Raw genomic sequence first — 16,344 nt, 5'->3', positions numbered from 1 at the left:
GCACTCACCACTCCTCATCTTTATGAGCCAGGAAGAAGTCCTGCATCTGCTGCCTTCGGAACTCCAGCTTGTAATCATTGTAGCGCTTAACAGCTTCTGTCTCATCCACGGAATCATCCAGTGATAGCAGAAACTCCTTAAAGGTCTTCATGACAGGTGGTGGAACACCCAGGTCGATTTCTGCGATGCTGCCCAGCCTGGGGGGGGGCCCGGTCGGGGGGTCTTGGTTTGGGGGGAAGAGGGTGGGGGGATGGGGGGCCAAGGTAGCCAACAGCCCCATTCCTCACCCAACATGGACATTAGTCCATGTATCAACTAGTGCCCATTTCCATTTCCCACAGTCTCTAGTTCCCTATTAGCCCCTTTTTTCCCATTTGAGGTACTAAATAACCACAATCTTTTCTCCAAAACTTCTCTAATTTTTCCGTGGGTCTTTACCTGGCCTGGATAGGTAGTACATGATGTTGCATAATGTGGACATCAGGATGGCCCCAGGGCTGAGGAGGTCCATAAGTTGGGCCTCCACCTCCCCCAGCGTAAGGCATCTCATAGCCACTGTGGTATGGGTCAGAGCTGTGCTCATCCCTGAGAGTAAAGAACATGAAAGTCAGAAAATGAGAATTCTGAAGAACAGAATAAAGCATGAGGAAGCTAGAACTATTCAGTGTTAGACAAAGATGGCTTGGTGAGAAAGAGATTGACAGTGCAGAAAAGAAAGTTTACAAATGAAGTGGATAAGAATGATGGATTTGGGGAAAGAAACTCCTCAGTTGGAGTCTGACAAAAATATGGTAGAAAACCTCTGGCATTATTGGTAGAGTTATGAATTAGTCTAGGACTTCTTAAAAGCAATTTTGGAACTATGCCAAAAAAGTCACTAAACCATGTGACACAAAATAGTAATATAAGACTATACCCCACCAAAGATTTAATTAAAAAAAAAAGCAGGGGCGGCTAGGTGGCGCAGTGGATAAAGCAGCAGTGGATAAAGCACCGGCCCTGGAGTCAGGAGTAACCTGGGTTCAAATGTGGTCTCAGACACCTAGCTGTGTGGCCTTGGGCCAGCCACTTAACCCCATTTGCCTTGCAAAAATCTTAAAAAAAAAAAGTAAAAGAACCATTTGGCACAATAAAAAACAATTTAAACAACTAATTTTATGGTGGCAAAAAACCCCTAACAAGCAGTAGCTAAGGAGTTTCCACCAATGAATAGCTGAATAAATTATAGTAATACAATAATATTGTGCCATAAGAAATGACAAAAGATAAAGTTTCAGAAACATAGGAAAATCTTTATGAAATGGTGCAAGTTAAAAGAATAAGAGCCTGATTTATACAAAACCACTATAAAGAAACTTGGAACAACTTAACAACTCTAATCACTATAATGACCAATCAAGATCCCAGAGGATCAGTAAAGCATGCTAGACAATTTCTGAGAAAAGGGACAGACAGATGCAGAATGAGATACATTTTTGGATATGACCAATGAAGCAATTTATATTTTTGCTTGACCGTTGTTTATTTTTTAAAAAGAATTTTCCCCTACTTTGGGAGGTGGAAGGAAAAAAATTAATGAATAAAATGGTAATTTAAAAAACAAGCAAAAATCAAAGCAAGAAAAAGCAAAGTTAAGCTCTGGCATCCTTACCAATCTCGTCTCATTCGTTTTTGGGGAGGACTAAGTTCATGGCGTGGTGGAGAAAAGCGTTCACGCCGATTTCTATCATAGTCACGATACTCCCCCCTGCTCCTCCGATCTCGTCCACGATCCCACTCTCTAGAATTGCAAAAATAAATTTATTCAATAAGTATTTTTTAATCACCTAGGATGTGCCAGGAACACTGCTAGATGCAAGGAATACAAAGACAAAAAGAATAATGACCATCCCACTTTGAATTTATAGTGTATCAAGAGAGATATTATTTAAGCTGATATACACAGTGGTGTCAGGAAAAACCTGAATTCAAAGCTGCAAATCATTTAATGATTGCCTCAGTTTCGTCTTTTGCAAAATGAGGATAACTGCACTTAATCTCCCATGGTAGTTATATGGATAAAATGAAATAATATTTATAAAGCCCTTTGCTAAATATATTGGTAGGAGATGTTTCCTCATCCTGCAGTTCCCTATACAATGATCATTGATCTAGTCCTTATCCCTATATAAAATACAAAGTAGTATTAGGAAGAAGGGCCTAGGAAAGGTGGGAGAGATTAGGAACATTTCATGCCGAGTCTTTAAAGAAAAGAGATTATTTGAGGTAGAAGAGAAAAGAGTGAATTTCAGGGTTTGGAGCATGGAGATCAGAGATGGTCTTTAAAGAACAATAAGTAGAGGAGCTGGGAGGTCAATTAGAAAAGACTAATGCAAAGTTAAGATCATTGTAAGAGTGGAGAAAGGGGCAGAATCAAGAACTATTGTTCAGTTGGAAACAAATTATTTTCAATTCAATGGTTAGAATGTGAAGTAAGGGACAGTGAGGAGTTGAAGATAAGAGGGAGACTTAAAGGATGGTGATGCCCCTGAGAGAACTAGGGAAATTCAGAAGCAGAACAAGTTTGAGCAAAAAGATGAGTTGTTTTGGACCTGTAGAGAAGAATTTGAATTGTCTATGGGACATCTAGTTTGAAATGTCCAGTAGGCAGTTGGTACTGTAGCTGGTGCCCAGGAGAAAGGGCTAAGGCTGGTTATATAGATTTCAGAGTCATCTAAATAGAAATAAGGTCACTACAATAAAAAAAAGAACAACAAAAAAATACTGACCTGATAAAGGTGTGAAGAATAGAATTGGGGGATGGGGTAGAAAAGGAAAGAGAATAGCTTCTAATACCCAAACCATTAGTGGTAAAGTTTAAAAAAAAATAGACCAATACCACTAAAATTATTTATGTAAAATTTATTATAGACATTAGCAAAGCAATTATAGAAACATATAAAAGATTATTCACTTTGATCACACTGAATTTATACTAAGAGTGCATGGATGGTATTATTCTAACAATAAAACCCTACAGATATAAAAGATCACAATATCAAAAGCAATAAAAAAATCAGAGGATCAATAGATGCAGAAAAAGCTTTTGTTAAAATAAAACACTCATAAACACTCAAAAAATGAATTAACAAGACCTTTCTACAATATGATAAATGATAATTACCTAAAATTAGAGCTTTCTCAGTTATCTAGAAAAATTGTAAATCTCTCTAATAAAAGATATAGGGAGCAGCTAGGTAGTGCAGTGGCCCTGCAGTCAGTAGGTTCTGAGTTCAACTCTGACCTCAGATTCTTAATATCTACTTAGCTGTGGGACCTTGAGCAAGTCACTCCACCCCACTACCTTTCAAAAAATAAGGGATGTCTACTGTCACTATTGCCATTTGCTATAGTTCTAAGAGTGCTAACATTAGCAACACAAGAAAAAGAAACAAATGCTCTCTATTGGTCATTGCTATGCTTTACTTTGTTTAATGACAAAAAATTAGAATAACTTCAGAAAACAAAATAAACAAAAATCTTCAGCCTCTAGCTTCATGGGAAGCCTGTTGATAGAATAACCACAGCAGAACTAGCACCAGAATAAAGGAAAGAATGTCTCCAGAACACTGGAGGAAATACTGAAGGAATTTCCAAACACCAGGAGATGCCTATTTCACATAGGATAAGGATGGTTGATTAGGTTTATTTCAGGCAGGTGTGGCTTGAAAGGAAAAAATAGCACAAAGTGTTCTAAATTGTGATTCTTTTATGTCACTGATTGCTCAATTCAAAAGATTCATGCTTTTTGGCCCTAGAGAGGTAGGTTCTTTTTCTTTGGGGGGGGGGGGGTTGCAAGTGAATGGAGGGGGAGGGGTTAAGTGATTTGCCCAAGGTCACACAGCTAGGTAATTATTAAGTGTCAAAACTAGATTTGAACTAAGGTCCTCCTGACTCCAGGGCCGGTGCTCTATCTACTGCATCACCCACTTGCAACCCCCCCCCCCTCCACCAGGTTGGTTCTTAAGACAGCAGATGCTTAGTGGAAGCTCCTGAGAAGACTGACAAACTCTTGATGATCCCTCTGGCAATTTTCTTGACAAAGACACTGAAGTAGTTTGCAATTTCCTTCTCCAGGTCTAATTTCTGATTACCAATGAAAAGACCAGAGCACATTAGAAACTTGGAAATACAAAACCAAAATGAAACATAGATAGAAACAAAAAAGTAAACATGAGTAAGAAAATCATAAAGGACTAAATGAGGATAATCTATGTTATAATATGGGGAAATGATACATCAGGGATCACAGGAGTAGTCTAGTAAGTCAGAGAGCAGGGTGGAAGAAATTAACTCACATAAACTGGTCTTTTATTATCTGCTGTTATGCTTTATAATCAACGAAGATCAAGACATCATATGAATGATTATATTGATTATAGTGAAATTGCCTTTTCAAGAACTGTTATCACTCCAAGGACTGATTTAATAGGAAAATAGGACTTCTATTGATAGGTGATGCTAAGGGAGTCTTTGGTTTTATAAATATGGATCCCTCCCACATCAGCAAGATATCCAAATCCAGCAATGCCAGTCAAAACATTAGTGCATGATTTTCTGAAAACAAATAGGCAACAATACAATATATATAAACCTGTCTGAAGGGAAACATTTTACACCAGAACCTCATACTCATATTAACTGATCAAAGGAAGAAAGAATACATGTAGAGTTGGGTACAGAAATACATTTAATTAAACAAGATGGAGGGAGGGGCGGCTAGGTGGCACAGTAGATAGAGTACTGGCCCTGGAGTCAGGAGTACCTGAGTTCTAATCTGGCCTCAGACACTTAGTAATTACCTAGCTGTGTGGCCTTGGCCAAGTCACTTAACCCCATTTGCCTTGCAAAAACCTAAAAAAAAAAAGATGGAAGGAAAGGGTAGAAGGAGCAATACAAGGAAGGAGGGCATGTTAAGAGAGGAATGAGTGGGGGGGGACTTGGGATCTAAAGAAAAAATGTGAATTTTAGAAGAGAAGTATAAAAGAAAGGAACCTGTGAAGGGTTCTAGATGAGGAAAAGAATGAGGAAAGCTGGAGCAAACTGCATTAAACTTGGAGCTGGTGCTAAACACATTTAATTCTCTTTTCATCATCATCTTCCTAAGATGGAATAATTAACAATTGTGAATTTGAAAGAGATGAACTCAGTCATAAAATAGTTGAGAATAATGAGAATAGCAGAATGGATTAGAAAACAGAATCCCAACTATGTTGATTGCAAGAAATACACGAAGCATTTATAGTGTTAAAATTATGGGCTAGAGTAAAATTCGTGATGCTTCAGCTCAACTCAATAAACCACATGTAACAATCATGATTTCTGATAAGGCTACAGTAAATAAAGAAAAGTTAAAGGGAAAGAAATTACATTATCCCAAAAGGCACTTACTTTCGCACACACTTGCACTATAACATAGTATCTAAATTAAGGGAAAACAAATTAATTGAATTGGAGAAAGTACATCTATAAAAGTAAAGAACTGCAAGGTACACTCCCTTGTGGCTCGAGAAAAATCTAATCAAAAGATTAAAAAGTTAAGACGCTAATAAACTGAACAGAATTTTAGAAAAATTAGAGCTGACACTTCTTCAGTGCTTACTACATGAGAATAAAAAGGAAACTGCTAATCTGGGGAAAAAAACAGCAAAAAGCAACTATCAAAAGTGAAAAAGGAGAGAGCAACACAACTGAAGAGGAAATAAAGGAAATTAGGAACTACTGACTAATTATATAGGAAATAAAGGGAATTAGGAACTACTAATTATATACTAATAAGAAAAAATTTACAAGAAATGGATGCTTAACAACAATGTGAAATGCCTACCTTAACCAAAAAAAGAAAGAAAGAAACTAAAAAACTTAACTCAATCCTCAGAAAAATAAATTGCACAAGTTCTAAACTGACCATCCAAAGAGGATACGGTAAAGAGAAACCAGGATTGGATGGATAAATTTTTGTCAAACATTCAAATAACGATTGCAATATTACATGACTTGCAACAATAAGAAAAGAAGCAACCTTTTTATCATTTGCTATGATACAAATAGGATCCTGATACTTAAACTAGGGAAAGACAAAGAGAAAAGAAATCATACAACATATTAGAAAGATAATGTCCTATAACCAGAATGGATTTGTAATAATGAAAATATAGTGTAGGTTCAACATAAGGAACACCATAAATACAAGAATCATATTTATAAAAATAAAATAACCCAAATGGTATTAAACTACAGCAATAAGACAGAAAGAAAAATCAAGGGAATAAGAATAAAAGAAACAAAATTATTTTATTAAATAAGTGATATGATGATTTCCTTTGAATTATCTAAATAGCCAATCAAAAGGACAATAAAACAATTTAAAAACTCAGAAAAGTTTCAGGAAATCAAAGAAATTCACATAAATATTTGGTATTTCTACAAAAAAACTAACAATACTCAGTAGGAAAAATTGAAAAGAAATTCTATTCAAAATAACTAGAGGGTATGAAATATTTGTTAGTCTATCTACTAAGTCACAAATAGGAACACTACAGATCCATCTGTAAAAGATGGTTGCTGAAATAGATATCTAAATAATTGTAGGAATATTAACTGTTCATAAGTAGATCAAATCAATACAAAAATGATACAATTGCCTTAATTACTTATTCAGTGCTAAGGATACAGAAGATAAAAAAGACAATTTTGATGTATAAGATTAATAAGATTTTGCCCAAAAAAGCTTAATACAGTTAATATTAGAAAGGAAATAGTAACTGGGGACAAAATTATTTGAAGTTTCTCCAAGAACTCATATTCAGAACAAATTTAGAAGGAAATGACCTAAAGACTAAGTCATTCCCCAAATAGACAAATGGTCAAAAGATATTAACAGGTAGTTTTCAAAGAAAGATAAGCTATCAAAAATAATATAAGAAGCTCCAAATCATTAATAAGTTTAAATTTTTTTTTATTTAAGGTAATGGGGTTAAGTGACTTGCCCAAGGTCACACAGCTAGAAAATTATTAAGTGTCTGAGGGCAAATTTGAACTCAGGTCCTCCTGACTCTAGGGCCAGTGTTCTTTCCATTAGCTGTCCCCTAAATCACTAATAATTAAGAGAAATACAAATTAAAGCTACTCCCAGTCATCAGATTGACAGACGTGACAAAAAAAACAACAAATAAAGCCAGGGCTTTAGGAAAACAGTATATTAATGTAATATTGGTAAAGTTATGAATGCTCCAAAAAACCGTTTCAAACATTTTTACACTAGGCATATCTCCTTTAATGCACAGATAGTACTACCAAGTTTATATACCCCCAAAAGATGGAAGAAAGAAGAAAAAGATCCAAACACAAATTAAAGTAACCCCTATTTTCATAATAGTCAAAAAGTAAAACTAAGATCACAGGCATCAATAGGGAAAAAGACTAAACAATTTGTAGTATACAAATATAATGGAATGTTGTAATGCCATAAGAAATGAAAAATGAGTATTTTTGAGAGAAACTGGGAAGACCTTTGTCCTGCCCAGAAATTTCCTGACAAGTGGGATATTTCCCCCTGCCTGAAACCTGGGGGTCCAACTGATTCTGAAGAGGCAAGAGAGCTACAGATTGATTATATAGTTTAATAATCAAAGTGAAATATTCACATGAGGCAGTCTAGGGAGATGCCTAGACAATATAGTGGAATTCCCCTCAAAACTCCGAAGGTAAGTAGAGAAATCAAGCAAAGGAAGGAGTTATAGCATATGTTAGTGCAGACTGGCTGACAATCTTGGGTTAACTCTGTTCATCACACTACAGTTGGGTCCCAAATACCTGGGAGTCATAGCAGTGTTGTTTTCTTTTGAAATCCAAAGCATACAAGACCTTGTACTGGTCATATTGTCATGCTCCAGTTTTTTTTGGCTGACATTAATTTTGATTTACATTATTCCTAGTTTTCATGGATAAGGTCTCCATATTATTTATTAGTTTTCAATGATAGAAACTTTTGCTGGGAACCTACATTATTCATGACTTTACTGCTAGAGACTTTTGCTAGGAAATCCACATGATAGTTTTTACTGCTTCATGGTTTCCACCAATAAGAACTCCACAACCTCAATGAACTCATTCACAATGAAGAACTAGGAAAACAATTTTGACAAGAGTATATAGAACAACTTCGAAAGACTTTAGAATTCTTATCAAATGTAACAGGTCGAGAGAAAGGAAGATGAAACATATTCTCACATTCTTTTCTCAATTTATATTTAAGTTTGAATAAAAAAAATTACCAGACATATATGTATGTGATGAAACATTACTGTTCTATAAGAAATCATGTGAGATGGGATTTCAGAAAAGCCTGGAAAGATTTGCATGAATTGATGCTGAGTGAAATAAGCATAACCAGAAGAATATTATATACATTAATAACATGGGGTGATCAACCATTATGGACTTGTTCAATTCAATAATCAAAGATAATTTTAAGGGCCTTGGGATAGAAAATACCATCCATATTCAGAGAGGGAATTGTGGAGTCTAAATGAAGATCAAAGTTTATCATCTTCAACTTTTTTTTTTAGGTTTTTACAAGGCAAATGCACCACCTAGCCGCTCCCATCTTCAATTTTTAAAAGTTGTCTTATGCACTATCATTTTGCTGTTTTTCTTTCTTCCTTTTGGATGTGATTCTTCTCTCATAACACCCTCAATATCAATCTGTGGTTAGCATGGTTACAGATGTAAAGCCTCTATCAGATTGCTGTCTGTCAGGGGAGGGAGGAGGGAAGGAGAAAAATTGTAAAACTTGAAATCCTGCAAAAAAAAAAAAAATGGTAAAAACTCCCATTGTATGTAGTTGGAAAAATAAAATATTTATTATAAAAAAAATTACCAGGGGCGGCTAGGTGGCACAGTGGATAAAGCACCAGTCCTGGAGTCGGGAGTACCTGGGTTCAAATCTGGTCTCGGACACTTAATAATTACCTAGCTGTGTGGCCTTGGGCAAGCCACTTAACCCCGTTCGCCTTGCAAAAAAAAAAAATTACCAGATGGCAAAAATAATAATTAAAAGAACCCACCAATAACTTCCTGGGAAAAGATCCCAAATGAAAACTCCCAGGAACATTATGGCCATATCCCTGAACTCTCAGGTCAAAAGGAAAATACTGCAAGCAGCTAGGAAAAAAAATTCCAATATTAAGAAGCCACAATCATGATTACATAGGACTCAGCAGCTCCTGCATTAAAGGATTGGAGGGCTTGGAATATGATATTCCAGAACTCTAAGCTTGGATTACAAACAAGAATCAGCTATTCAGCAAAACTGTAAATATTTGGGGGGGGGGAATTGGTGAGGACTTTTGAAACATTCCTAATGAAAAGCCCAGAACTAAACAGAAAATTTGATTTTTCAAATACAAGATTCAAGAGAATCATAAAAAGGTAAATGGGGAAAAAAAAACAAGTTATTTAATAAGGTTGAATTGTATATAAACCTAAATGGGATAATGAGATGTATAATGCTTCAGAACTGTGTCTATTATTAAGGCAATAAGAAGTATACAGAGACAGAGGATGCATGTCTAAGTTGATTTTAATGGAATTAAAGAAAATTATGGAGAGAGAATTGCACTTGGAGAAGAGGGAAAGGGGAGGCACAGAATTAGATAAATTATATCACATGACAAAGGCATGAAAACTATTACAGTTGGGGGTGGGTGAGCATGTTTGAATCTTATTTTTGTTTTTTTGCAGGGCAATGGGGTTAAGTGACTTGCCCAAGATCACATAGCTAGGCAATTATTAAGTGTCTGAGGCCAGATTTGAACTCAGGTACTCCTGACTCCAGGGCTCTATCCACTGCACCACTGAGCTGCCCCTTGAACCTTATTCTTATCAGATTCAGCTCAACACACATTTAGTTGGTTAAGAAATCTATCTTATGGACTCGCTCATTCCATCAGTGCAACAATCAGGGACAATTTGGGGCTCTATCTGTGTTAGAGAATACCATCTATGTCCATAGAAAGAATTGTGGAGTTTGAACAAAGACCAAGGACTATTACCTTTAATTTAGAAAAAAAAAACAGATATCTTATTATGTAATCTTGCTATCTTGTATACTTTTTTTTTTCTTCCTTAAGGATATTTCTCTCTCATCACATTCAATTTGGATCAATATTATACCATGGAAACAATGTAAAGACTGGCAAATTAAAAAAAAAAGACTGGCAAATTGCCTTCTGTGGGGGGGGGTGGGGGAGGAAAGTAAGATTAGAGGAAAAATTGTAAAACTAAAAATAAAATCTTTAAAATAAAAAAAGAAATTTATCTTACTCTATAGAAAAGTAAGAAGAGAAGGAAAAAAGAAAATGGGGAGGTGGGCTCAAAGAAGGAAGGGCAGATTGAAGTAGGCAGTGGTCAGAAGCAAAACACTGGAGGGGTGAGGAGAGTATAAATGGGGGGTGGGAAATAGGATGGAGGCACATTTACAGTTAATAATCTTGTGAATGTGAATGGGATGAACTCACCCATAAAACAGAAATGGATAGCAGAATAGATTAAAAACCAGAATCCTCCAATATGTTATAGAGACACATAGAGTAAAGGATGGAGAAGAATATATCCTTCAGATGAAGTTAATTAAAAAAAAGTAGGGGTGGCAATCATGATCTCAGACAAAGCAAAAGCACAATAGATCTAATTAAGAGACAAGGAAGGAAACTACATCTGCTAAAAGGTGCCACAATGAAAAAAAGTCAACACTAAACATAAACCCCAAATGGTGCATCCAAATTTCTAAAAGAATCAATAATAATTAATGTAATGAAATATATAGTAAAACTATACTTCTGGATGACCTCAATTTTCTCCTCTCAGAACTCTAACCACAAAATAAGAAAGAAATTAAGGTGAATGGAATTTTAGAAAAATTAGGTATGAAAGACCTTTGGAGAAAATTCGAAAAAATTAGACCTTTTTTCTCTGAGATTCATGATACCTACACAAAAACTGATCATGTATTAAAACCTCACATTCACATGAAGGGAGAATTATTAATTTCATCCTTTTCTGATCATGATTGTGATAAAAATTACATTTAATAAAGGGTCATCAAAGGACAGATTAAAGTTAGTTGGAAATTAAATAATTTAATCCTAAAGAACGAGTACATCAAAGAACAAGTTTCAGAAACAATAATTTATCAAAAAGAATGACAACAATGAGAATACAACAAAATTTAAGGGATGCAGTCAAAGCAGTACTTAGGGTTATTTTTGTAACTCTAAACTCTTATTTCAATAAAATAAAGATGTATACCTTCTGCATGATTTGGTTATACTTTTTAAAAAACTAGAAAAACTACAAATTAAAAAATCTCCACTTAAAAACCAACTTGGAAGTCCTGAAAATCAAGGGAGAAATTAATAAAGTTCAAAGAAAAACCACTGGACTAATAAAACAAAAACAGAGCTGGTTGTATGGAAAAATAAACAATAAAATAAACAAAAAAAAACACTGGTTAATATATTGGAAAAATAGAAAATCCAGTATCAAAAATGAAAAGGGTGCAATTCATGCTAAGGAAGAGGAAATAAGACACCAGTTAGCTATTTTGCCTAATTGTATGCCAACAAATCTAATAATCTAAGTGAAATGGATGAATATTTACAAAAACATATATTGTCCAGAATGGAATACTTAAATAACCCCATTTTAGAATAATAACTTGAAAAAAGTCATCATTGGAATTCCCTAAGGAAAAAATCCCCAGGGTCAAATGAATTCACAAGTGAATTCTATCAAACATTTAGAGAATAATTAATTACAATACTGCATAGGCAATTTGAGAAAATAGATGGAGTACTAACATATGACACAAACTATTATCTAAAGCAGTAAGAGCCAAAAGAAATTAAGAAAATTACAGACCAATTTCCTGTATGAATATTGATGAAAAAATGTTAAATAAAATATAGCAAGGAGAATACATTATTACCATGATCATATACTATGAGCAGGTGGGAATTATACAGGAATACAGGACTAATTCAGTATTAGGAAAACTACCAAATAATGGGCCATATCAATAATAAAACAATATCATGGGGCGGCTAAGTTGCACAATGGATAGAACACTGGCCCTGGAGTCAGCACTGCCAGAGTTCAAATCTGGCCTCAGACACTTAATAATTACCTAGCTGTGTGGTGTTGGGCAAGCCCCTTTAACCCCACTGCCTTGCAAAACTAAAAAAACAAGCAAACAAAAAAAAAAATCATACCATTTTCTCAATAGAAGCAGAAAAACTTTTTTGACAAAATACATCACCCATTTCTATTCAAAATATTAGCCAGCATAGGAATAAATGGAGCTTTCCTTAAAATAATAAATGCTATCTATCTAAAACCATTATCTGTAATGGGGATAAGCTAAAAGCTTTCCCAGAAAGATAAGGCGTTAAAGCAAGGATTCCCATCAACACCACTATTATTCAATATTTACTAGAAATATTAGAAAAAGAAATTAAAGGAAAGAAAACCATCACTCTTGGCAGAAGATGATGATATTCTCGAGAATCAACTAAAAAACTTCTTGAAATAATTAGCCAAGTTGGAGAATGTAAAATAAACCTACCTAAATCATCATTTCTATTAGAAGTATCTATAGGCAATATAAAATACCCGGGAGTCTACCTGCCTTCCAGATAAACCCAGGAATTCTATGGACATAATTACAAAACACTTTTCACACAAATACAGACAGATCTAAACAATTGGAAAAATATCAGTTGCTCATGAGTAGGCCAAGTCAATATAATAAAAATGACAAATCAACTTAAATTAAATTTACTTATTCAGTACCATAATCAAATCACCAAAGAACTATTTTACAGAGTTAGAAAAAATAATATCAAAGTTCATCTGGAAGAATACAAGATCAAGAATAATATGCAAGAGAATTAATGAAAAAAAAAATACAAAGGAAGGTAGCCTAATCACAACATATCTAATATTATATTAAAATGCAATAATTATTAAAACTATATAGTGGGGGGGAGCTAGGTGGCATAGTGGATAAAGCATCGGCCTTGGAGTCAGGAGTACCTGGGTTCAAATCCAGTCTCAGACATTTAATAATTACCTAGCTGTGTGGCCTTGGGCAAGCCACTTAACCCCATTTGCCTTGCAAAACAAAACAAAACTATATAGTGGGGGCAGTTAGGTGGTACTGAGATAGAGAACCAGTCCTGAAGTCAAGAAGATCTGAGTTCAAATTTGATTTTGTACATTTGACCCTGTGTGACCCTGAGGCAAGTCACTTAATCCTATTGCCTCAAAACAACAATCCAAAAACCCCCTTCTACAACACTAGTTAAAAAACAGAAGTAGAGGATCAGAGGAATAGATTAGGTAAATAAGACAGTGGTAAAATGACCAGAGTAATCTATGGTTTGAAAAATCAGAAGATTCCAGCCTTTAGAACCAAAAAGCTCATTATTTGACAAAACTCTGGAAAACTGGAAAATAGTATGGCAAAAACTAGGTATAGACCAACATGTTAGACCATATGCCAAAAGGTTAAAATGCGCATATGATTTATATATAAATGTGATACATAAATTAAGGAAGGAATAGTTTGTCAGATCTACAGAGAATGGAAGAAATTTTGAAAAGTAAAATAGATCATTTTGATTATATTAAATTAAAATTTTTTGCACTAACAAAACCAATGCAACCAGGAAGGAAAACAAAGCAAATGGCTCTGATAAAAGCCTGACTTCTCAAATATATAAAAAATGAAATCAAATTTATAATCCAAGCTAATAAATAATCAAAGATATGAATAAACAATTTTCAGATGAAATCAATGTATAGTCATGAAAAAATGTTAGAAACCATTACTGATTAGAGAAATGTACATTAAAACTACTCAGGTACAAATTTACATCTATTAGATTAATATGACAGAAAAAGAAAGTGAAATTTATTGGGGAGGATGTGGGAAAATTGGACACTCATGGAATTGCAAACTGATTAAACTATTCTTGAGAGTAATTTGGAAATATGTCAAAGAGTAATTAAATTGTGCATACCATCTGATCCAGCAATACCACTACTAGGTCTGTTTACCAAAAGATCTGTATACCAAAGAGATCATAAAAATGGGAAAAGGAACTATTACGTACAACCATTTTTATAGCAACTCTTTTGTGGTGGCAAAGAATTAGAAACTGAAGGTTATGTCCATCAATTAAAGAATGGCTGAACAAGTTATGGTATATGAATGTAATGGAATACTCTTGTGTCCTAAGAAATAATGAGCAGAATTTCAGAAAAACCTAGAAACTTACATGAATCGACACAAAGTATTCATGTAACAGTAGCACTGCACAAAGATTAACTATGAATAACAATTCTTCTTAGCAATATAATGATAATGAAGATAATTCCAAAGGACTCATGGAAAATGCTATTTACATCTAGAAAAAGAATTGATGAAGTCTGAATGCAGATCAAAGCATATTATTTTCATTTTTTTCTTTTCTGTGGGTTTTTTCCCTTTTTGTCTGTTTCTTCTTTCACAACCAATATAGAAATGTTTTACATGATTGCACATATATAATCTAAATTGCTTAATGTTTTAGAGAAGAGGGAAGGAAGGGAAATAAAATTTAGAACTCAACATTTTCCAAAAATGAATGTTAAAAGTAGCCTTTATATATAATTGGAAAAAATAAAATGCTATCTTATTGCAAAAAAAAAATTTAAGTCAATAAAAAAATTAGTGAATTAGTGATCAGCTAGTGCCTAAACTGAGAATTCTATTTTAAAACTTTACAGAGGCACCAAAACATCAAAGTACAGGTTCTCAACAAGCTGTGGGAGGCTGTATCACTGGCAATGATTTTTATTAAATCTTGACTCCATATATGAATCCCTAAATAAGCAATAATATATTTTGTACACAAAATAACACGTTCATTATACATGACTTTTCCCTAAAAAATATAGATGTATTTCCCATTAATGAAATAAAAAAATTAGATTTACAAAACTGAATTCATCTTATGTGTGCAAAGCACTTTAGCTTCTACCAATCATATTTCATCTTCATAAGCAGCATTATCAATTAGCATCCTTGGAGCTAGAAGGTGGCTCATCAAATATAGCATTGGGATTTGAATAAGGAATACTTAAGTTCAAAACTACCTTCAGATGCTTGATAGCTGTATGACTCTGAACAATCTCTTAACCTTGTTTGCTTAATCTACTGGAACAGGAAATGCCAAATCACTCCAGTATCTTTGCCCAAAAGGGGGGGGGGGGCAGGAAGAGTGTGATAACAACTGTATTTCAATTGAATTATAGAACCATGGATCTGTACCCAAGGAGATCTATGTATTATTCCATTTTTGCCACTTAACTGACTTTGGGAACTTGAGCAAGATCCAGTTTCCTCATTCATAAAATGAAGACAATACCTTTGATACCATCACTGGAGGTGATGAAATAATGTATTAAATACAATATAAAAGTCAGTGGTCTTTTGCTGATAAGGAAACTGAGACCCAAAATGGTTAAGAAATTTGCCCCAGAAGCCCGGAAGGATTTGCATGAACTGATGCTGAGTGAGATGAGCAGAACCAGAAGAACACTGGACACCCTAATAGCAACATGGAGGTAATGATCAACCTTAACGGACTTGCTCATTCCATCAGTACAACAATCAGGCAAAATTTTGGGTATCTGTGATGGAGAATACCATCTATATTCAGAGAAAGAATTGTGGAGTTTAAACAAGGACCAAAGACTATTACCTTTAATTTTTTAAAAAAGTTATCTTACTATGTAATTTTGCTATCTATTATACTTTTTTTTCCCTTAAGGATATGATTTCTCTCTCATCACACTCAACTTAGATCAATGTATACCAAGTAAAGACTAACAGACTGTCTTCTGGGGGGGGGGGGGAATAGAGATTAGGGGGATGAATTGTAAAATTCAAAATAATTTAAAAAAAAATCTGCTCCAAGTCACACAAATTGTCTCTAACAGCTAAATTCTGATCTTAGGTTCAGTGTTCTTTCTACCTCAAGCTTCAGATTTTCTTCTAACCTATTTGAAAGATGTGTTCAGATCTAAAATATGGAGCTAACAGGGGTAAAAAACCAAAATAATTATTTTAATTTATACTCCAAATCACTAATAATTAAGAGTAGTACAAATTAAAACAACTGATTTTTCATCATATATCCATCATATTAGCAAAGATGACAAGACAAAATTGATAAAAATTAAAAGGGTTATGAAAGT

General features: G+C 34.3%; 1 protein-coding gene across 3 annotated transcripts in view; it reads right to left on the bottom strand.

The window, feature by feature from the left end:
- SRRT (serrate, RNA effector molecule) overlaps window positions 1–16,344 on the bottom strand; it is a 34,126-nt gene that overhangs the window by 8,781 nt on the left and 9,001 nt on the right. For 2 of the 3 annotated variants that reach the window (XM_074225376.1, XM_074225377.1), the window contains exons 3-5: window positions 1,652–1,780; window positions 439–585; window positions 9–197 (exon numbers count right to left, since the gene is read on the bottom strand). In XM_074225376.1, the coding sequence (XP_074081477.1) occupies window positions 9–197; window positions 439–585; window positions 1,652–1,780 (465 nt within the window). Of the gene's footprint in view, window positions 1–8; window positions 223–438; window positions 586–1,651; window positions 1,781–16,344 lie in introns of those variants that run through there. The other variant, XM_074225379.1, reaches the window with a different exon arrangement.

Source organism: Macrotis lagotis, chromosome 2 (genome assembly GCF_037893015.1).
Source record: "Macrotis lagotis isolate mMagLag1 chromosome 2, bilby.v1.9.chrom.fasta, whole genome shotgun sequence".
Classification (NCBI taxonomy): domain Eukaryota; kingdom Metazoa; phylum Chordata; class Mammalia; order Peramelemorphia; family Peramelidae; genus Macrotis; species Macrotis lagotis.
The sequence above is the reverse complement of the archived record's forward strand: the minus strand, read 5'-3'. Positions and strand labels throughout refer to the sequence as shown.